We start from the raw sequence: 24,716 nt of genomic DNA on the forward strand, positions 1-24,716 counted from the left end.
ACCAGAACTTCACCGCAGAGCACGCTGTGCGCCAACCATTGCCACGAATGACACGGTTATCGCTTCTGATTCGAAGAGAGAGGTGGGCGTACGCCTTTTTCGTGGCAATTTGGATATATGAAAATTGCCACAAAAAGGCGTACGCCCCCTTCTCTCTCTTCGAATCAGAAGCGATAATCCTGTCATTCTTGGCGACGGTTGAAGCACAGCGTGCTATGCGGTGAAGTTCCGTTTTTAGACGGTGTATAGCGCTGTGAAAAGTTCGTAACAAGGCGACGGCAAGTGGCTCGTGGTAATGACGGTGGACTATTCGATGGTTTCGCATCACTCGAGGTGCGAAGACGAATCCGGTCTTCGTCACTAGTGGTCATCATAGCGGCTTTCAGCAGCGACCGAGTTGCTGTCACCTCGTGGCTCGCAGCGTGCGCCTGAACACGTGAGGCCAGCGTCGCACGGGCAGAGCAGGGTGTACGTAGAACGCGTCTCTATGACAGTTCCGTGCGGATAGTACAAGGTCCGGTCTTCGGCCAAGTTGTAAGGGCGGCAAGTGGCGCCGATCTGACCCACCTTTTCACATCGTGGTATGCTGTAGCGTTGCATACCTGCAAAGAAAAAAAATGTGTTATCGTTACTGCATTTGCGCGTCCAAATTTACAAAAACATCCAATGTGGAACCTTTATCAAGAATTAAAGGAGGTAAGAACTCCTACCTGCACGTATTTAGTTACGGGTGTAATATTGTTCTTCTACGCTTCGTAATTCTATTTACAATTTATTGTTCAATGGCTCTCATTCATAACGTGTGCGGGGTTAATACAAAAACACACTTTTTTTTTATACGGGCGACTAGACGCACCGCCATCCAGACACCTCTATCCGTTGCTACGTCATCTGAAGAATAGTAGCACCCAATCAGACGCCAACGCGGAGGTATACATAACGTTCTGCTTTACACTCTTTAAAATGAACTTCACCACATGGCACGCTGCCAGCCAACCATAATCCCGAATGATAACGTTCTCGTCCCTGATTTGTTGAAAATGGGAGGCGGAGCCTATTTTGTAACCATAATGCAGTACATAATGGCCACATAATAGGCTCCGCCTCCAACAAATCAGGAGCGAGGACGTTGTCATTGGGAATGATGGTAGGCCAGCAGCGTGCTATATGTGGCGAAGATACGGGCCTATCAGATTCATCTATTCAAAAGGTGTCACAGCCAACAAGTTAAAATCGCCGTTTGGAGCCGACAGAGTCGGCGGGCTAGCTTGGTACACTCTTAAAAATGTTCACCGCATAGCACGCTCCTAGCCAACCATAATCTCGAATGATATCGTTATCTGACCTGATTTGTTGAAATCGGGAGGCGTACGCCTTTTTTGTGACACTTATGCTGTTCATAATTGTCACAGAAACGGTGTACGCCTCCCGTTTTCAACAAATCCGGGCAGATAACGATATCATTCGAGATAATGGTTGGCTAGGAGCCGTGCTATGCGGTGAAGTTCATTTCTAAGAGTGTAGAGTTCATAGCTCCTTTAAAACGTCCAATTTCAAGTTGCCCCTATTGCGACGTAGCAGTTGGTATTGCGGGTCATGCTTGACGACGGCATGCAAGTACACTCTTAGAAATTAACTTCACCACACAGCACGCTCCTAGCCAACCATCATCCCGAATGACGACGTTCTCGCCCCTGATTTGTTGAAAACGGGAGGCGGAGCCTATTCTGTGCCGTGCATAATGGCACAAAATAGGCTCCGCCTCCCGTTTTCAACAAATCTAGGGCGAGAACGTTGTCATTCGGGATGATGGTTGGCTACACTGTTTAAAACGGAACTTCACCACATAGCACGCTCCTAGCCAACCATCATTGCGAATGAGATCATTCTGTGTCCTGATTTGTTTAAAACAGGGGGGAGGCGCCTATCTGAGACAAATTATGCTTGTCCCAGATAGGCGCCTCCCCCCGTTTTCAACAAATCAGGACACAGAACGATATCATTCGGAATTATGGTTGGCTAGGAGCGTGCTATGTGGTGAAGTTCATTTTGAAGCGTGTAGACCCCGACATGCCTGTGACTGCTAAGCACATGGAAAACACGCTGTTGTGTTTCATAACATAAACGCAAGAGGGCGCAGCCCAACAGTGACGTGGCGAAAAGCGCAACCACGGAGCTTTCCTTTTGTTAAATGCGTACGAAGAAAGTCTCGTTTCCAGAGATTCCTTCAAAACTCCTCCACACGAGCCAGGGAAGCGCAAAATCTGCGCTTGCACAACACACCCATATATAAACGCCGTTGCGAAACTCAAGGGGGAGTGAGGAACCCACCGAGTGAACCATCACCTCGTGACCTCCGATGCATCACGATCAAGTGCTCTTAGCAATCCCCTCTGGGGCAAAAAAAAAAAAAAAACAGAAAAAAAAAACTGTACGAGTGTCTTTTAAGTCGTTGAACTCTCCTATTCAGGATGGAGATAAGTAAAAAGAAAAAATGGCAAGGGAGAAACACATTCCTCCTGTCTAAAATGATTTTTTTTTCTCATTCTCATCATTTAAATCTTCTCTTCCTAACAGCAACGCGAGAACTGTTTAACCCTTAACATTTCATTATTTGCCGTTTGTTGTTTTATGCTTTGTATTGTGTTCCCTGTGTCTTGGTGCACCATCCGTTAGACCCCACGGTCGTTGATGGGTACCCTCAAAATAAATAAAATAAAATAAAATGACTGGAAACATTCACCGTCAGCCAGCCAGACTCATAAAAATGAACTTCACCGCATAGCACGCTCCTAGCCAACCAACCATCATCTCGAATGATATCGTTATCTGCTCCGATTTATTGAAAATGGGAGGCGTGCGCCTTTTTTGTGACACTTATGCTGTTCATGATTGTCGCAGGAAAGGCATACGCCTCCCGTTTTCAACAAATCAGGGCAGATAACGATATCATTCGAGATGATGGTTGGTTGGCTAGGAGCGTGCTATGCGGTGAAGTTCATTTTTAAGAGTGCACTGTGCTGCAGACAGCGACCAATATTTCATAATGAAAATTCAGTTAAGTTAGCTTCGACAGCTTCAGAGCCGTCGAAAGAGGCGAGAAACAAAATGCTCACCAGCGCCATCTGAACCTGATATGTTCCAAACAAGTCCAACTAGAGCCAATAGCAGTTTAGCAACAACAACCATAAATGCGCCATTTTCCTCACATCTAATTGCGGTTCGGTGCGAGGGTAAGCAAGTAATATAGTTTCATTCCAAACCCAAGTTATTCCCGATTGTTCCCGCCCAAAAGTTTGGCATTGTGTTTGTAATTAAGTGAGATATTGATAACGTATTTTTAAATATCAATTTTAAAGCCGAGAAAAAAATTGAAAGCAGTAGAGAAACCCCGGATTCAATTGTTTGTAATCAAGTACCTCTTAGGTGGTACCTTTTCTTGCTTTTTCCTTTTTTTTTTTGCCCCTAAAGTAAGGAAAGAAAAAAAAAACTGCAGAAATGGCGCGCGCAACGCCGACGACGCGATAGGGGACGACGCGCTTCACAGGCGGCGCTTCTGCGACATTCAGCGCCTCTTGCGGGAGACACTCGCAAAAATTGCCTGAAGCATACCGTATGATTCGCATTACAGTCACTATATATAAGCTTCGCTTATATAGTGACTGTAATCCACCACTTTTATGTAAATGAACAAATCCTCGGGTCAGACGTATAGCGATCGCAGGAAAATGCGTGGCACAGACAAGTCGACATATTTACCTGCTGCACACAACTGCACCTGCAAATGTGTATCATCACTTCGATGCCTACTCAGCAAAGCAGCAGCAGCGTAGAACAGATATCGCATCGGCCAGCACTCCCCACGTGAACAACTGTGCATATCGCGCGCGGAAGCAAGCAATCTTCTTTTTCCTCGATCTTTTCGAACGTTGATACACTACTCTGATGTTTACCGGATGATTAGTTGTACGGAATGTTACGTTATCGTCAGTCATACTCACTAAAGAGGGCGGCCACGAGTATTCATCCCAATAGGAAGAGATATTTTGGCAGTCCACACCCCTGTTGCGTCGTCGCTGGGAACGAGGCTAGGGAGCGTACGGAGACTAGTGGTTTGAGAGTAACGCGACAAGGTGTCAAGCAGTACACTCTCAAAGCTCAAGTGCGGCCTCTCTGTGGACTATCAAAGGATGTGAGCTCTTACTGCGGGCACTAAAGTCACTAGAATACATACTTAATCAATTAATTAGTGACAATACAAAAATACATTGACTTGTGCGAGACGACTTCCAACCAAATCATTTGATTTGAGATTGAAGCCTTTGGTGTCACCCTCGTATAATGCTTCGTATTAACCGTGGTTCAAGTTACGTGAAACACCCTCCATGAGACAATCTCTGTTGGAGATATTGGCGACCTGAGGCTTCTGCTTCAGCCTGCCCTCTAAACGGGGTGTCGTAATAATAGTAATAAACATTATCCGGTGTACGCCTCGTTCATTTACTACTTTTCGCGGCCGACTATAGCATTTGAATAGAAATAATTGCAAGCAAAAACCCCAGTTGGGTTAATTGAAATCCTTTCCGAGCACCCCGTTTGTAGTTATAAGTATAGTGTTTCTCGCGTTCGGGGATTTATATTTTTTGCGCGCATAAACCAAATTACAGTAACGCAAATTTCAAATGGCTTGTATCATCATAGGGATAGGTTCTCTTTTTAACCCCATCTTCGCCCTACCTCGTAACACCCGGAAAGATATGAGCGGAAACGAGAAACCTTGTTTATATAAACAAATAAAACGTCTCTTTTCTATCGCCTGCTAAAGAAATGGCTCGGTTTACTCATACTTAGCGTGTACGGCACGAAGAACCCGTCGAAGTTGTTTCGGAGAAGAAAAAAAAAGAGATTCCTGCTGAGAACGCAAATTACTGACAGTAAAAGAACATTCTGCTCGAAACATTGGCTCACGCCAGCCATTCTTGCCATGCGCGTCGCTAGCCTCTTGACCTTTTTCCTTCATAAATTATTCACACCCTGCCCCATAGTCTTCCACAAGCACGAGAAACATTCCCGAGATGCCGTTCGATGAGGTCACTTCAATCACGTGATCCCTGTTTAATGACGCACCGAGGATGTGCGCATTCTATAAGACGTTTTGAGACTAGCAGCAGCAAATAGTTGTCTCCTTTCACGAGCTATGAACGCGAATAAAATGATTCATTTTGCGTGTTCCGCATCAGTAGACATTTTAGCGGTGCACAAGACTCCGGTTGGATTTACCGACGAGTGAGTCCTACAAAGTAGGTCACGCATTCGTAAATCCATTTGACGAACATTTGTTTGGAAAAAGTGAAAGGCTTAAAGGTTCACGTCATGCTCCACTCAACTATACACTCTTAAAAATGAACTTCACCGCATAGCACGCTCCTAGCCAACCCTCATCTCGAATGATATCGTTATCTGCCCTGATTTGTTGAAAATGGGGGGCGTACGCCTTTTCTGTGACACTTATGCTGTTCATAATTGTCACAGAAAAGGCGTACGCCTCCTGTTTTCAACAAATCGAGGCAGATAACGATATCATTCGAGATGATCGTAGGCTAGGAGCGTGCTATGCGGTGAAGTTCATTTTTAAGAGTGTATGCAAGACCAGTTAGACTTCCCTCCCTTCAAATATTGGCTCAAGCGGGGCGTTGATTTTGAGTCCAATCCTTCTTTCCGTGCCCACGAGCAACAGCAACACGCGGTCTGGTTGTTAGGTAAAAATAAAGCATTATAGGAAAGTAATTGAAATGCGTGGTGCTTACCTACAAGACAGCACTCATCAGGCTGGCAGTCCTCGGGTCCCGTGCAAGACCCGGGTATCCTGGCGCGACATATGGACACCTAAAACGGCAAAAAAGGTCAACCGTGAATCATCGCCGGCCTCCTACTCGATGATTTCGCAAAGGATTCCGTAGGCGAGTTATTCGCCAACCCCAGTCCCCCAGCGTAAACGTGAAAAAGCTCACTCACAACAACTGGTATCGTTTTCGCGTAAACAGAGGAACTTCGTTTTTTTTTTAATAAGCAACGCGTGTAACGACATACATTTATAACTAGGGTTTCGGAGTTTATTTTCTCTCATGTTCGGCTTTCGGGATTTACTATTTTCCGAGTTTTTCGTCATTTTTCTTTTTTTTTTCAGACAGAGTTAACTGATGGAAAAGCGACGGCTCCGAAACAACTGCTCACAAAAGGTATGGAACGGAGCTGAGTTTCAAGAAGCCGCGTTCGAGGCGCGGCAGACAATAGAGGTTTTTAGCAGACTTGGAGGTACCTTGAGTACCGTACTCTGAATACTGTATCTTAAATACTTTTGTTGGTATCTTAGTCTCTCACTGAGTACACTTCGTCAAAAGTACTTGTACTGTAATTAAAATACTTTTTTAGTATTTACTACTCAGTACTCTAATTACTCTCCCCTGTTTGTCGAATATTCAGATTGGCATTCCTTTTTTTTTTTTTTTGCCGCACCCGACAACAGCTGACCTTTCCAGGCCGTTTCAAAGGAAGTCTACGCTGTTATCATTTGACTTGAGGGTCAAAAAAAAAAAAAAGAAAAAAAAAGAAAGAAGAAAAGGTTTTCAAATGAAGGGAGGACGGTTGTCGGATGAGCACTTTGAAATGCACCTACCCTACTACTTGCGTTCAAATAAAGCATATGTCTAATTTGCAGGCATATTTTGACACTTCTGTGGCTGTTTATTTTTTTTAGTATCTTATAAGTAACTTCAATACTTTTTATAGTATTTGCTACTGTACTGTAAATACTTTCATTTCCAATTATCCTTACTGCATTTTAAATACATTTTGCACTCGGTATTTAGTAACGTAATTTAAATACTTTTTGGTAGTATCTTCTACATGTCTGGTTTTTAGTATACCGTACACACTCTCTCATCATGCACCAGCTTGTCAGCGCCCTGTCACTTCTTTCGTACACAAAGGCGATAGCGTGCGTAAGGGATAGCCTTGGTGGTACTGGGCACTGTGCGAAGCGTTTGTAAAGACCACCTTTCTTTTTCTTTTTTTTCCAACACTGGTTGTGAGCAGAATTGTGCGTTGGTTTACTTTTAAAAATGAGAAGTTGACGTTCCATTGACCTCGTGCAATAAGAAACTTTTTTTAATACATATAAATACCACGAACGAACAACGTATTGGCCATAAAATGGGCGACAGGACGTTGGACCTGTTGTGTCCTTGCGAGTCAAAATGTGGCATCGCTGAAATGATGAACGGAGATCGATAACTTACCAAAACAGTATCGGCGGAGTATTAACAAATATCAACAGTACTAGTACTCCAGAGTAACGATCAATTCTTATAGACGGTTGTCGACAGTAATATAGTTGAAACAGTGTCATTTCTAAATATCAATAGCATAAGACAAGAAGAACATTCTTTTGAGAGAACAGACGAGACCAGACTTGTACGTATTTGGAGTATTGTATTTAAAATACTGTATTTTAAATACAATTTGGGGTATTTTGGTACTCTACTCAATACTTTTTGTTTTGTGTATTTGTACTCTATTTAAAATACATTTTATGGTATTTTCTACTCAATACTCTAATTACATATTTTGGATCTCCCTCACAAACTTTCTGTGTCTAGTCTTTCAATTATCTCGCTTGTTCAGTGGAAATTTCCTGAGTCTCTCGGACTTGACCCGGACACTGGCCCTTCTTAGCAGTCTCCATTTAGAGATCTTGCCGCGTGTGTACTAATCCTTGGCCAGTGAGGGTCCTATTATGTGTGCCCTGACGCGGTGACGCCGAATTCTGACCTCGCCGAGCAGGGACCTGCTAGAAGTTTGGTTTGTTCTGGGTCACATATACTTAGTGGAGTTATGTGGTATCTCTCTGTCGTCTTTTTGGGACTTGTGTTCAGATGACTCCTATCACACAGCGGCGGCTAGCGTAGTCCGCGGGGTTTAGGTGATTCATGTCACATAGCGGCGACTTGCCGCATTGACCAGTGACTTTTTGCGTTCAAGGATAAATAGTATCTTAATTGTATTTCAAATACTTTTTGAAGTATTTTGTACTGTATCTTAATTACTTTAATTTTCACGTATTTATACACTATCTTAATTACATTATAACGTTAGTATTCATTATCTTATCTTAAATACAGTTTTGAGTATCTTGTACATGTCTGGACGATACTTATATCCGGGCATATGTCGCTATATGTCTGCGTATGTCTGCGTACGTACGCCAGCTTGCTTTTGCGTTAAATATGAGGGAAAACTACGATCAGTAAGCGACGGTCTGCAGATTAGTTGCTCACACGACGATTAAGGAAGCACAAAACACTAAAGCTTTCCTTTATTAGGTAAAAGCGTTCATGCATTTCGTTAGGTACAAAAGGGGCACCGTTGCAGTCACACATACAAATAGGATTTGTGTGTGTGTTTTTTGTTTCATTCGTTACAGATTTTTTTAAATTAAAAAGTTACGAGAGCAGCATAGATGTCGTTTTTGCAATAGACCAGTATTGGGTAAGTTACTTCTAAAAAATAACTGAGTTGCAGTTATAGTCACTTTCTTGGTCAAGTAACTAGTCACAGTTACAGTGACTGAGAGAAAGTAACTTAGTTACATTACAGTTACTTTTTTTTATAAAAATGACCATGAGAGGGTGATACAATCGTTAAAAACATATTTATTTGCATTTACTCAAGTGCGATAAAAGTATTATTGCACTTAACCAGAAGCTGTATAAGTCAATATGTGGCTCTCCGACAGGAAAAAATACGACATGTGTTCGACAACGATCGACATTTATTCGAGTAACTAGTTACATTTTGCAGTTACATTCACAGAAATAGTAACTAGTTACAGTTAAAAGCTACTTTTCTGGAAATGTGACTAGTTACTGTAACTATAGTTAACCCCAAAAAGTAACTAGTTACAGTTACGAGTTAAAAGTAACTTAGTTACTACCCAAGACTGCAATAGACCTCTCTACCCGAGAAACGTCATCATGACGTTGGTAGACAGGCTGAAACCGAAACAAATCGGAAGAGGAGGGCTGGGTTCCACGAATGGGCATTTGTTCGCTTCCTCCTACTGAAAGAAAAGTAGGTAGGACCGAAGGTCGCGTCCCTTTCAGAGACCATCGTAATCCCCTCAAGACCGTGGCTTTCGGGCGCGACCTTGTGCGCCACTCGCTCCGAGCGTAGTTCAGCTCTACCAAATTGGTGGCGCTGTCGAACACTACGACGTCATTTGTTTACAAACAGGGAGAGGTCTATTGAGTTATACGGCCAGGCGAGCATGCTCACTAAGTGAGTACGGGGCTACTAGATGACTAATTACCTAAAATTGATTAATTAACTCTTCAGATAGGGGATTTCGGTCAGAAGCGAGACAGCAGGATAGGAGAGAGTCCTCGTTGAAAGCCATTCTATTTTTTAAAATTCTAAACACTGCTATGCAAATGAACGGAAACCAAAACCGGGCGCATCGTCTTCGTCGACGAAGGCTTATGTGGCCAGCAGGTGAGCACCTGCTCCAATCATCTTCATCGCTCCAAAGCACATAATATGTAAGAGATTACAAAGTAATCTCTGTAATTACGAAGAATATGTAACATATAGTAATATATAGGAATATGTAAACCGAAACCAATTGACTGCCTGAAAAAAAAAACCAACACGTGTCGACGCGTTTTCGTTTTCTGGAATACTTTTTTTTTTAGCTTGTTTGGTAAAACAGAGGTGCCGAAAGCGTACCAAGTGAAACATAAAGGTTCGGAGTTTTACGTAATGACTGCAAGAGAGTCGCTCACTGCTCTGTTCTCGGCGGGGACGCTCACTGAAAAGAAAGTTCTTCAATGGCGCCACCTGTTTACGAATTGTTCGGGCGGGAGACCTTCGTGAAACACCCAGTATATTCAGCTAACTCCCAACACTTGCATATCAGCATGCGTCGCAAAAACACGAAGAATGCCGACTGATGAACATTCTAAAGTACTCACAACGTCCAAATATTTCATTCCTAAAAAAAAAAAAAAATTGGACGTACTGGACGTAATCTTATATCTTTAACTAGTAAGTCAGTTGTTGGAATGAAAAAAAAAAAAAAGAAAGAAGAATAGATAAACAGAGCAGGCTGAGCATTTGTTTTTCGTTTTACTTGATGTATGGTATGGCATCTTTCGGTGTGAAGTTTCGAGTTTTTTTTCGAGTTTCAATACGGATTTTTCGTTTTTCTTCTTACTTTTTAACAAGAGCGCTTCAAAGTTGCATTCAATTTTTCCCGTGCTTTCGCAACGCCTAGAAAAATGTCAAGAGCGAAAATAAAAAATCGGTTCTGAAGCTCAAATGCACCATTGGACAAGCTATCGTACAAAACAAACCGGGTGAAAATCCGTCGAATATTAGCCGAGATTAAGGACGAAACGTGTTCCATAGAAAATACATGGGGCCTTTGGAGCTGGTATCCCCTCTTAAAGCCTACCTTCAATCGTAAAAGAAGCAATTGTTTACTCGCATTCGGAGGCTCCGCTCCCTTTTCGGACGAAACAAGCGGTTGGATGGTACGGGTATTTGGACGGGTTGGGCAAGTTCCCCCCCCCCCCCCTTTGGTTCAGTTCGTCCAATGCCCACTACGTCCAATTTTTTTCGGACGTCCTGAGTAGTTGGACTGAGTAGTTGGTAATACGAGCACAAATGGCAGGTACTGTCTCAGAACAGTTATACTTTCAATCTTATTCACAAATGTCGTGTGGCGTTACGTGGTGAAGGATATACTCTATTATCACCTCTTTCCAGTTCTCGTTGTCAAGTTGGAGAAGAAGAAGAAGAAAAAGAAGAAGAAGAAAAATGGAATCGCCCTCCCCCACTCGACCCCTGTATGGGTCTTTTCTCCTCGGGTTATGCACTGGAATCTGACTGCAATCACGTGTTACGTTGTATCATGTATCACGTACACGATTTAGTAGCACTTTGTGCCGCACGTATCCCGAAAATATTCTTTAAGTGCAACAATAAACTATGCGAAGTTACAGGGTGCGGTGTTTGTGACTATAAATCGCGAGGAATGAGTGTTTCATCAATATGTGCGCGTCTTAACTACGGGCCGCTTGCGGACAGAAAGAAAAACGTAACCCGGTAACACCCAATTCTATCAAGGGCACCCTATTTCACCCGAATTTCAGATTTCAAAACAGCGCCTGACTTTTCCCTCCCGAATTCGGCAAAGACATTTAACCCGAAAAAGTCAGACCTTATTCACTGCGTGTTATTCTTTTTTTTTTTCGCTAGATAGAGTGCAGGTTCTGCACGAAAGCTTGTCTTTAAAACTACACTGTAAACTTTTTCACACCTTTAAAGGTGTGCGCTATGAACATTCAACCTGGTTGCGTAACATTGCATCTCCAGGGTGATATTTTAAAAAATTTGGAAAGCATTACTAAAGATCAAGTGTCAGTGCAAATCTTGCTTTCATTATGTCTTGGATATCGTAGGTACGAGCTAATGCATATATGCATCGCTATCGATAATAGAGCACGCGCAAGTGTCTACAATACTGTTGAACAATGTTGAGATGTTGCAAGACTGAATTTTTGGAGGACAGACAACACTCGAGTAAAGAAAATTTGTGCGAAACCGTGCTCCATTATGGTGTTACGAAAATTACACCTAAAAAGGCGTGCGCCATGCACGCTATTACACCTTTAAAGGTGTGAAAAGATTGTGTGTAGACGCTCCCAACCGCTTGTATTTTACTCCGATATTCTTTGTAGAACAAATAAATATAAAGCGAGCGAACGAAACGGATGACGGAAGAGGACGCGATGGAGACTCAACTCGACCAAGTCTCCGTCGCGTCCTGTTCCGTCATTCGCATAAAATAAAGTTGATATCCGGTATATACTAAAGATAAGCAGCCTTCCTCCAAGTGCGCGGTTGGCACTTGACGGCGAAAGATATGCTATTTCCTCTTTCCTTTCTACTATCGAAAGTTTTCTACGAATTGTGTGTCAGCACCGCCTAGCAACTATGACCTTCAGCGCTCAATATAGAGTATATACAAAGTCGTCCTCGAAGAACTGTTCATTTTAATTAGTAATTAAGCGATTACTACTATACTCTCGTTGGGTGCATTTGGAACGAAGAGATATATTTAGGTGCAGCTCTTATTACCGATTATACGATGATTTTTTTTTTTTGCGTCGTATAATCACCACCAGAAGCAATCACCAGAATCACCTTCATCACCGGCTGCGTCCTAAAAAGAACCATGTCCACTCAGTACTCGCCAGAAGAATGCTAAAGGTTTTGCATTTTCGGCTTCCAACAACGTACCAGAGGCCATTTTCGGATGTTCGTAACGCAGCTCCAAATGATTCTCTTTCCGTTTAAATTTTTGTTTGTTTGTTTGTTTGTTTTTGGGGGGGGCAAAAATATTGAAATAGCCCCACCAGTGATAATGCAATACGGTTCAGAGAAATTTTCTTCATGATACCTTGATTGATTGATTGACTTTTAAAAGAAGGGATGATACCACTCATTAACTACTTGGTGATTTCAAGCAGAGTGAGGCAGGGTGGTCCGGTCGCCCTCTCAGATTTTTTTTTCTTTTCGTTCCAATATATATTGAAGTCTAGTTCTCAGGAAGTACATTGGTGGAGGAAATAGCTGAAAATATCTTATTGTTTTTTTGTTTTTCTTTTAATAATCTTCGAGACTGACCATTTCGAGCACTGCGCTTCCTCGGAATTTTCAGGCCCGGTATCTTCGTAACCATTCAGGCCACGGAGTTATTTATTTTTATTTTTTTCGACACTTATTTCCGATGTGCTGCAGTAGCGGTTGCTCTAGCTTTAAGGTTCTAGGTTCTTCAGGTGTCCAGAACAAAAATCACAAAGTCGCATCATTTGCAAAAAAAATATATATATATATATAAATAAAATAAACGTAAAATAAATAAATAAATATAAAATAAATAAAAAAATCGAACTTTTTCCGCGCGTAACCGCGTTTCTGCGAATACCAGAAGGGTAACATGGTCTCTACTGTCTGTCTTTAAACGCTCTTTCCACTCATATAAAAGACATTGTTGGGAAACCTTGGACATATTTCCTAACGCGCATTTAGTGAGGGGTGGTGTGGCAAAAACGCTCAACTTCGGTGGGCGCATTTTCCATATTCGCCCACTCGTGACGTGCTTCATATTCCTTACACATGTTGTTTATGACAAGCTCACATAGCGTAGTGAACAAAAATTGCGCTTCAGAAATGTCTGAAGTTCATTTTCGGGCTTTCCGCACACACCAGCCGTGGCTGGTCCGTGACGGGCGCGGCGAGGGCGGACAGCCGAGTTTCATCCCTTCGTGGCTTCATGTTGATTGATTGATTGATTGATTTTATATTTATCTGGCGCAAGGATAACACAGATCACGTGGCTTCATGTCGCATTCGATATAGTCAAGTTCTGGTTTATAAGGTTTATTACAAAACAAAGTTCAAATATCAATCTAAAAAGGCAGGAGTTACACTCCGTAGCCGGCATGAATGTTGGCCATACACGCAATAACAAATCGAAAGCACGTACGGTCCTTAATAGACGAGTTCAGAAAATCCCAGAATGCTTAGCGTCGCGCTTTGAACTGTGGGAGTTTACTAATACGAAAGAAATGGGTGACCTCCAAACTGTTCCGATTTCTCCCGTACCGGTCCACTGTCCACGACGTGTCAAGGTCAGCGAGAGCGAAATGTGAAGGATTATTCTTCGTTCCCCCGCTCAGCAAGCTCCCAGGATGCAATGCGTGCGCAAAGAGCACTGGGATCTTCTAAACTCGTCTATTGATGACAAACAGAAAAGGAGACAGAAAGTCTAAAGGTCGAAGGCTTATTTTCCTCAATGCACACTTCGAAGTTTTTGCCGTGTACACTTCACGAACGCCAAATTACCTGTTCATCCTGTTTTCCTCCCACACATGTGAGGACTGTATTCCAGGGGTTCCAGGACAAAAACTCACCGCGGACATAAACTCCCCCCCCCCCGGGGGGGGGGGGACAAAAAGCTCACCGCACCAAAGTGTGAAATATACACTCTTAGAAATGAACTTCACCGCATAGCACGCTCCTACCCAACCATAATCTCGAATGATATCGTTATCTGCCCTGATTTGTTGAAAACGGTGGGCGTACGCCTTTTTTGTGACAATTATGAACAGCATAAGTGTCACAAAAAAGGCGTACGCCTCCAGTTTTCAACAAATCAGGGGGCTTAATCGCTTCATCGTCGTTACAGTCGTTACAAGCTAACGAGTGGCGGGAAATTCAAAAAGGCCGGCGGTAAATTTAAAAAGGCGGGCACGTGATAAAACACGTGCACAGCGCTCTTCGCGCGATACGTGAAGGCCGTGGTATACGTCACGCGCAATGTGTCACGTGTCCACATTTTTTAATTTCCCGCCACTCGTTAGCTTGTAACGACCGTAACGACGATGAAGCGATTAAGCCCCCAGGGTAGATAACGATATCATTCGAGATTATGGTTGGCTAGGAGCGTGCTATGCGGTGAAGTTCATTTTTAAGAGTGTACGTAAAAGGCTCTCCTGACCTAACCTTGGTCATTCTCGACGGGTGCATATATTCTCCGTGAGCCGACTCATTCTCCCACGTGTGAAATATACGTAAAAGGCTCTCCAGACCTATAACCTTGGTCAGTCTCTCAGCTTGGAATTTCTAAATTTTCTTATTTGCCGTACATCTCAAGTTGTATACAGTGTGTCATTGTGCTTAACCGCGCCATCGCATCCACTCTTCCCGTGCAGCAAACACCCAGTTTCCTACTAGGTAGCTTTTGCTTCGTATAGCAGAGTTCGAGGTGACTCGTTACTGTAACTAAGTTCTTTTTTTTTTTGTAACTTGTAACTTAACTCGGTACTTTTGCGCCGTGGTAACTTTCAGAGGAACTCGTTCCTTTTTCAGGTAACTTTGCCAAAGTAACTTAAGCTAAGTTCCAAGTTACTTTTAATTCGCTTTTCACTCACGTCCACATATTTTCTAGCTTTCTCTCCGGTTCTTTCGTGGCATTATATGCCATAAAACGTGATATTCAATCAATGACATTATTCTAATCAGGAAGTAAGAACCGCTGCCATTGAAATGAAGCTGAACTATTGTGAGCCCACAGGGAGTAAGATGCAAAGCGTTCGAATTGTTGGACATAAATGAAAACGATCTAAGCGTGTGCCGCTCCTTCGCAGGCAACTCAAGGTCTAACTCAACTGCTCACGCGCGCTGGACCTGTGTAGTGCTATTTTGTGTCCGAAGTAACTTGGAAGTAACTCGTTCTTTTTTTTTAAGTAACTGCGTAACTGCAAGTTACATTTCAGGCTGAAGAACTTCGTTATTAACTTAGTTACATTTTTTACGTGGTAATTTAACTCGTAACGAGTTCTTTTTCACGGGTAACTTCTCGATCTATGCTTCATAGTTCTGCGCGCTATGAGCTCTGTTCATTGTACGCCGTTTTACGAAGGAGCACTGGTGTTTTTATTTTCTCACACGCTGCAGGAATAGAATGTGTCCTGCCTATGGACGAAGTTCACGAAGACAACGGGATCGACGGAAAGAGGCGCTTTCTCCACTTCTGTCGATCGCCCTCCCCAATAACTATTCGGAGAGCGATTATGTTTCACTGCTTTATGACTAGGGCCCGGAAATTTAGGCGCTAAACACGACGGAAATAGGCAGGCATTTAGGGCCCCAAAATACCAAAATGGGCAATAAAATGCAAAGATAGGCACGTTAATCTGGTGAGCTTCTTGGTGATGGCGATGTTTCAGAGTGCTCCATCAAGGCAAACTTGCTCGCTTAAAGGCTACCATACAAGCCTTGACGTCTGATACACGAATGCTGAGGCAGCTTGGAACCACACTATATTGAATAATACTTTTAGTTTTCCGCCCTCGATGATCTTGAAAGGCCCAGAGAGACCGAATCTTTGGATCAAATGTACACACACACAAAAAAAAAGAAAAAAAAGGAACAAAAGGCGCAAACACGCAGTAGCGAAAAGCAAAATGCAGCGCTAACCAAGAACCTGAAAACCGCTCTCGCACTTAAACCTCTAAAAAAAAAAAAAGAGGCTCTTACGGCGTCTAAAAAATGTTTAAGAAAAAGAAGGATACAATTCGATATAGAGTCGATAAAAAGGCGGGCAACCCCGAAAATGTCGTATTTCGGCGTTTCTAGGCATTTCTAGGCAAATGCCTAAAAATCCGGGCCCTATATTTATGACGCATGATCTCAGCCGCTCTGCAGGAAATGCGCAGCTTCTTCGTTCACGCCTTTGTGTGTGACCTTCATCAAATTACGGCACCGTAAAACGCTCCAGCGGCTTCGGCACCGCATACCATACGTGTTGCTGTGATGGGGTTACTTTTGAGTGTCCGTAACGGAACGTCGGCCATTTCTGAAGCGCAATTTTTGTTCACTACGCTATATGCGAGCTTGTCACGAACAACATGTGTGAGGAATATGAAGCACGTCACGAGTGGGCGAATATGGAAAATACGCTACCGAAGTTGCGCGTTTTTGCCTCACCACCCCTCACTAAACGCGCGTCAGGAAGTACGTCCAAGAGTTTACAGCAATATCTTTTATATCTTTATCTTTTTATCTTTTTTTAAATCAATCAATCAATCAATGAGTGGAAAGAGCGGTTAAAGACGAACCGAACGATGTTACACATGTTAACCTCCTGGGTATTTGCAGAAAAGCAGTTACGCACCGAAAAAGTGCAATTTTTTTTTTTTTTTTGCAAATGTTGCAATTCTTCGATTTTTTTTTATCTGGTCACCTGCAAAACCTAGGACCTCAAAGCTAGAGGAAACAGTACAGCAGCACATAGACAATTAACTGCATGGCCTTAATGGTGCTAGAAATGGTAAATAGAAAAAAAAAACAAAAAAACTATAAGATATTTTCAGCTATTTCATCCGCCAATATATTTCCTAAGCACTAGGCTTCAATATATATTGGAAAGGAAAAAAAAAATCAGAGGTGAACCGAATCACCCCATACCTGACTCTGCTTGAAATCACTCTACACTCTTAAAAATGAGTTTCACCGCATAGCACGCTCCTAGCCAACCATTATCTCGAATGATATCGTTATCTGCCCTGATTTATTGAAAACGGGAGGCGTACGCCTTTTTTGTGACAATTATGAACAGCATAAGTGTCACAAAAAAGGCGTACGCCTCCCGTTTTCAACAAATCAGGGCAGATAACGATATCATTCGAGATGATTGTTGGCTAGGAGCGTGCTATGCGGTGAAACTCATTTTTAAGAGTGTACTTCCCATAGCAGGGCAAATGGAAGCTAATGGAATAGTTAATGCCTCCTATTATATATATACGCTCGTGTCCCGGTGCATTCTACCCAGGGAGTCGCTTTGTATGACAGCGGGAGGAAAGAGCTCAAAACCCTTGCTCATCTTGGGCTCATCGTGTTATCCAAAGACCTCATCAGGCTCCCTTTTTTGCTGTTATGATCGAAGCAAAAGCCGCGGATTGTTCGCGATAGCTCTCGATCTGAGGCTTTTGCGTTGGTCTTCCGGCAGGGCGTCGAACCGAACCAGTATTTTTCTGCCATCTTGGAACTGAACCTATCGGAACTTATCAAAAGTACTGTTCTGAACCGGTTCGGCAAACAGTTCAACGTTCTCTCTGTGTGTGTTTTTTTTTTTTTTTTTTTCGTACGGCGCTTGAACAATGATTATGTTGGAAGCTGTGAAGGATACCTTAATCGTACACTCTTAAAAATGAACTTCACCGCATAGCACGCTCCTAGCCAACCATAATCTCGAATGATATCGTTACATGCCCTGATTTGTTGAAAACGGGAAGCGTACGCCTTTTTTGTGACACTTATGCTGCTCATAATTGTCACAGAAAAGGCGTACGCCCCCCGTTTTCAACAAATCAGAGGCGAGAACGATATCATTCGAGATGATGGTTGGCAAGGAGCGTGCTATGCGGTGAAGTTCATTTTTAAGAGTGTAGGGCTAAAACCGCCTCAACAATAATAAATAAACACAACAACAACAACACACAACAATAAATGATCACGATGATATGGGGTGTTTCACCGCGGTGGTGCGGTACACGCTTAAAAATGAACTTCACCGCACAGCACACTGCTAGCCAACCATCTTATCTCAAATGATATCGTTATCTGCCCCGATTTGTTTGAAACGGGGAGGCGTAAGCTTTTTCTGTGACACTTACGCTGTTCATAATTGTCACAAAAAAGGCGTACGCCCCCCATTATCAACAAATCAGGGCAGATAACATTATCATTCGAGATGATGGTTGGCTAGGAGCGTGCTATGCGGTGAAGTTCATTTTTAAGAGTGTACCCTACCCCATTGCATGTGGAACACTCTGTGGAATATTCTGCAAATGTTATTCAAAATTCCATCCACACGCAAATGTGTGTACACGATGCTCGCAATCCTTTTGCTCACGTGCATGTGTGTGTGTTTTGGTCAGGCCCCAGCTGTGAGTCGCCTTTCTAACTTTGAAGTATAAAACTTATTTTCGTTTCTTTGCAATCTTGATTCGCCTACTGCAGGCCTGTGGGGGATCTTTCCACTACAAAAAGTGGGTACTATACGAATAAAATACTACTTCACTAACATGTTCTTATTTCGTCCGTCTTGGGTTGCCATCAACTCATCGCGCGTGCCTTAAATACGTCGATGTTTCGGTGTCAAAATGCTTGAGACTTCGCTTTTGGTGACAAGCTCGGTGATGATGTTCTCATTTAGTCTTTCAAAGCGTTTCAAAGCGTCGAGGTTAGTGTAGTTTCCCTTTCTTTTATTAATAACGCGTCCTGGAGTAGCCAGTCCCGAGTGGCTCGAGACTACCATCTCCATTTTTTTCTTTTAAAATCAATCAATCAATCAATCAAAATGCTCTTCACTTACTGTTCCCGTACACTCTATAGCGTATTACCACAGAACGTTTGCGCAACTTTTTCTGCAGTGCGCCGAACCGTTTGTGAACCTGAATAAACCGAACCGTTATTTCTGCGCTCCGAAACTGAACCAAAATCTCCGAACCTGAACCAAAACCCGTCATTGTTTTTTTGTTTTTTTTCGGTTCGACACCCTATTCTCCAGATCGTCGGATCTTCCTCTTTCCGCTGTACCCCACAAACCCCGTGCATCGAGTGCTGGTACTCACCAGTATGCAGAAGGACGCCGTCCTCAAGAGGGCTTGAACCGCAACCATTCCGCCTGCAAGAAGAGGGTGCACACTAGTCAGCGACGGCTCGTCGAATGCGTGATACGGGAATCCCGGTCGGTACGCGTACGTCGTGATGAAAAAGAAACGATGACCTTGAGCCTCCCACCAGGCGCGCGAAGCCGGAAGCGCCCACTGCCAAGAAGAGCCGGATATCCAGGGAACAACTCCCCCACTACGAGCGGACAATGAACTTCGAAAAGAGTGCCCACACGGTATGCCCACGGGGCAGGTCAAAGGACGATGCACACCGTCTTGGCGTTGTCTTGGCACACGAGCAATTACAATGGCCTTTCATCGTTGAACTGAGTTTGATTTTTGGTTCGCAATTTTCTGGCGCAAAGATATCTGGGATCGTGCTGCGCCGTACTAATTCTGTTGGTTTATTGGAGGTTAGCTGGTTTGATTCATTGCCCATAATAACGTTGTATCACTGGGTGTAGGCCCACCTCACGTAATGTTGTGTAGTGAGCAACGTACATTCAATTTTCAATTCAATTCAATGGCTTGCCACAGGTAGCTATTGACTGCGGCACTCTCACTTCTTTTGTAGCATGCATCACTGAACTCCTTCGGGAGCCATGATTATGTCCATCCTTTCGTCTTGTATTCATTTTATTTTCAGTGCATTTATTTCCTCTTGCTACCTATTTAGTATATGGGCAGTGCACAGCCCTCGGTTGTTTTTGTAATTTAGAGATGTAGTTTAGTGTTGTATTTGTATGTCCCTCCTTCTATGGCGCTTGCGCCAGAAGTATTATAAATAAAATAAAAAATTTTCGAGCCATTGTCAGCGGTTATTTCGCCATAGGTAATGATATCACTCTTGCTGAGGTGCGGAACTTTGGGTACCTCCAGGCGAGGAAGTCACCATATATTCCTCTGTTTCATATTGTGAAACTTCGGAGGTACACCAGGCGAGCGGATCACCAGGTCCTCTACCCGAAGAGGGATTCCAGATGCACCCCCCGGCGACCTTTCATCGTTGAATGACTGCTTTGGTAATTCCTCCGTTTAATGACAATTAACTGTCTTCCATATTCGGACGACACGTGTTTTTCTAGACACGCAGCGATGATGACAACGCAGGCGTGAGTCCGGTTTCAAGATAATTTCACGCGTTGGGGAAGAAAAAAAAAAGAAAGAAAAGAAAAAAGTATGCATCCGCGTGCCTCCGTTCTGGATTCGATCATGCGTCATTCGCGCCCAGCACCTGAATATCATTCGGCAGTTATGCCATTATTTCGAGTCTACGATGGACTAAGGCTAACAAAGAAGGTGACAAACTGATAATGCAAGTCACTATAGAGGGGTAATCAGAAACTATTCATTGTCCAGATATCTCAATAATACTCGTCGGATTTGCGCAAACGACATCTGCGGAAGTCAGATCAAAAGAAGACGGCCCAGTGAGCAAAAGTCGGATTTCGGAACAGACCACTGGCAGGTATAAAAAGGCAGTCTTGGGTAGTAACTTTTAACTTGTAACTGTAACTAGTTACTTTTGGGGTTCACTAGTTACAGTAACTACTTACATTTCCAGAAGAGTAGCTTTTAACTGTAACTAGTTATTATTTCTGTGAATGTAACTGCAAAATGTAACTAGTTACTCGAATAAATGTCGATCCTTGTTTATGTACGTACACATGTCGTATTTTTCCCTGTCGGAGAGCCACATATTGACTTATACAGCTTCTGGTTAAGTGCAATAATACTTTTATCGCACTTAAGTAAATGTAAAAAAAAATGTATGTTTTTAACGATTGTATCACCCTCTCATGGTCATTTTTATAAAAAAAGTAACTGTAATGTAACTAAGTTACTTTCTCTCAGTCACTGTAACTGTAACTAGTTACTTAACCAAGATAGTAACTATATAACTGCAACTCAGTTACTTTTTAGAAGTAACTCACCCAAGACTGTAAAAAGGGAAAAAAAGCGCCTTTTTAAGTAGTCAGACATTCCTCGAGGGTCAGGGCTGAATCGAAGTAGGCCATGACCCGCCGTCCCCGACCTGAGCTCGGCAAGATTGCGTCTTCTCCGCCACCGCCTAGAACTGCCAAGTGAAACAAGTTCTCCACTTGCAGCCGGATGCTTCGCTACCGGGCTTTGCTCCAGTTGCTGGAATCGCATGCCATGGTGGTACGATTAGAGATGCGAAGCCCCCCAGAAAACGGAAATTTAGGGAAAAAAAACAGCTTTTTTCGTTTTTTTTCCTCGTCTCCGGAAAAAGAGCCCAAAATTTCCAGGCGACAAAATAAAAAAATGTAAATTTTCGCACCTTCGATGCGTTCCAACCCGCCAACAGTGCCTTAGGTGCTTCTAATCCACCAACAACCACCAACTTAGAGCTCCGTCTGACTGCTCCAAGCGATCGCCATCGCGTTCACATAATGTCGGAGTTCTGGTCGGAGTGGACGGGTTGTTCCAATTACCTATCGCTGAGTAGACAGCAGTCTCAAAGGATGCTCTGCTCCGCATTTATGCCTAGAGGATGAACACTACTAAAGGTTCTAGCTCATTGCATGCTGTGGGTTGGCCGGCAATGCTCCGACTCAGCAGTAACCCCATTTGTTTCATTTTTTTTTTCAATTTTTCGGAAAAACAAAAACCCCGAAAAGAACATTTTTTTTTTTAGCGATTCAAAATTTCCGGAAATTTTGCATCTCTAGGTACGATGTCCTCGTCTCCTCGCGTCGTATGCGGGTGGACACACGAATATGATGACAAACACGCAACGAGCCCAACAGAGCAAATAAACGATGAAAACGTAAAAAAAACATAGTCATAAGAAAATGTCACGCGGGCGACCTTATTTTGGATTGATTACAGCCACAAAGCAAAACAGTTCGGTCTATATAGACCAACTCGTGCGATCTCTTTGTTAACGTTTCGGTACACAGTACATGGTTACCATTACCACCGTACCACACCGCAACGGGTCTTCCTCAAAAACAAAGAGCGCAGGTGGTCTGGAACTATTTGTACGGAAAACCGCAGTAAAATGGACAATTTTAATGTCGTTCTTGAGGGAGCAGGTTGGTACACACATGTTCCGTCTGTCATCAAAAAGCACGACGATGTTTTACTACCAATTTGATGACTCGATGCAGTGAATCATTTCGAAGAGTGGGCAAGTGGGTCAAAGTGAGAGAGACATCCATGATGACCACTAATCGAAGCTTAATGGGGGGGATGTCCCTTGCTCTCTGAATCGGGGTCGCCGATTTTCCATGTCGACGGGCATCACGTCTTCCTTCACAAATTGACCATTCTATCAGCAGGAAACAAAAATCTTCCTCCAAGCTATGGGACGTTTGCACTTTGTGCGAATAAGATTTCGCAGGTAAGGTTTTGAGCAAGAGTTCAGCAAAGCATAATGCATAGCATATAACCCTCTCCCTGGTGATCACATCTGAGAATCATGGCCGCGAAGAACCTTCTGTCACACATTGCGAGCAGCCGCACGCCTGCAAACGCGTTCCATTGTTGTTGCTATACGTCAAGCTTGTACCGACACTCCTTGCTCACTTGGTCCAAATTTACATTGCGAAGCACTTCTGCTTGCATCATGAATCGTCGAAACGACAGGAGTCACACCCCAATATAACACAAATGCAGGGAAGGAACCATAAAAGCGAGGGTATATACCCGCCGGCGACCAACATACATGGGCTCACTCAAATCAATCAATCAATCAATCAATTTATTGAGCTCCCAAAGTCCCATAACGGGCGTTTCATGGGAGGAGTGGGTTACAGGAAGTGTAAAAAAAATAAGACTTTGAAAAAATACAGTAAAGCAGCAACAACAAATGGAAACACAAGTAAATGACGCAAGATTCATACACTGGTTCATACAAAATTTGATTTGTTTTGATTCATACAAAATAATTCATTTCAGTTACTCTCACAGAAAGCGGTTTCACAAGCTACTGGAAAGCATACCCCGGCAAAAACTCACTCATGAGCATGCTCATTCATGCTCAATGTGACAAATGAGTTGAGCATGAGTGAGCAGACAAGGAACCGAGCTGAAGATGAGTGACCGGCCTCGGTGGCTCAGTCAGTAGTGTGTTCGCCTTCCCTTGTATTCACACGAGCGCCATTCCCCGAGAAGCGGAAGGTGCGAATAGCGTCTACACTGCTAACCGCGGGGAATATCCTGCTACACAGCCACAAGTATATTCCGTAGCAGACGACAAGAAAAGGCGCTCACGGTGTCGTCTGCTAAATGTCGTCTGCTAAATGCGCAGTACGCCAGTCCCGATATTCCGCACCGTGTGAATGCTCAACATAACACCTGACAGAACTTTCGCTCTGTGTGCAATGTTTTCGCATTTTCTTCCACTAGAATATTCCGTGAGGATGTCGCTCGTGTGAATACACGGTTCTGATCCCAAGAACGCGGGTTCGATCCTGGCCAAGGACGCCAGCAACCTGGTGGTAGGGTACAAGTTGCGCTTAGACACGCCGCCTCTTCCGCGAGGGACGTTAAATGCGGGGTGTCGTGCGATGACCTTTCATCAAAAGCAATCCACAGACCGACCGCTGTGGCGTCGTTCGTGATCTCAGTTGTCTCGCGGCGTAAACCCCCAATTATTATTATTATTATTGTTGTTATTGAAGATACTAGGTAGTAATGTCATGAGCTGAGCTGGAGACATGAGTGAACAGAAGTTACAACTACCGACCTCTGTTGAACAGTAATTCAGGCCCGAATTTTGAAATGCTACTTTTCTTTCCGATCCCTCTTCGAAAGAGAACCTTCCGCTTTGGACTTCCTTTCGGAAGCACGAAAGATAGGTTGCTAGCTGCCTTTCCTTGCAGCTTTCGCTTCCGTCGTCACCCCTATCGGGGTTTCTTGTTTCCTAACAGGACCTTGTAGCTTCTTATTGGCTCAAGCAGGATCGTTGTCTTATCTGCTGTGACGTATGGTGTTCGTGTTGCCATATGTGACACGTGTCAAGGTCAGCGAAAACAAAACCAATCCTCTCTATCCCATGTCAACAGCTCCCATGCGCGGGCAGCATTGGGATTTCTTCAAATTCTCTATTCAATCACATCACGTGGGGGGACTATGACGTCAGGAGACAGAGGGCGGTAAAATCCTACTATAATTGCGAGAAGAAAACAACCCTTACTTCTCGCAAGATGTCAGTTGTGAACAAGAGACGAGACGTCGGAGAAATTTGTTGGTCTTTAAATGAAAGCAGCGCACGAGCGATAGCGATCACGGAGACGACTGCCGCTGGGTCAAGGCCTGTCGCACTTTCGCTCCACCTCGCTGGGGATTTTCCCCGGACCTTTCCTCATGCCTTTCTCGCTAGCGTACGTACACATTGCGGGCAAGGAGACAAAGCGCAGACGTCACGCGCGGGTATGCTACTCAAGG

At 43.5% G+C, this 24,716-nt stretch overlaps 1 protein-coding gene across 1 annotated transcript; it reads right to left on the minus strand.

Moving 5' to 3' along the window:
- Positions 1-246: 246 nt before the first annotated feature.
- Positions 247-19,372, minus strand: LOC135377318 (astakine-like). Its single transcript, XM_064609669.1, has 3 exons — positions 19,263-19,372; positions 5,808-5,886; positions 247-602 (listed from the first exon to the last, which is right to left on the minus strand). Exons 1-3 carry the CDS (start codon positions 19,308-19,310, stop codon positions 361-363), a joined length of 369 nt encoding a protein of 122 aa, XP_064465739.1. The 5' UTR covers positions 19,311-19,372; the 3' UTR covers positions 247-360.
- Between the last annotated feature and the right edge of the window lie 5,344 nt (positions 19,373-24,716).

Source organism: Ornithodoros turicata, chromosome 1 (genome assembly GCF_037126465.1).
Source record: "Ornithodoros turicata isolate Travis chromosome 1, ASM3712646v1, whole genome shotgun sequence".
Classification (NCBI taxonomy): domain Eukaryota; kingdom Metazoa; phylum Arthropoda; class Arachnida; order Ixodida; family Argasidae; genus Ornithodoros; species Ornithodoros turicata.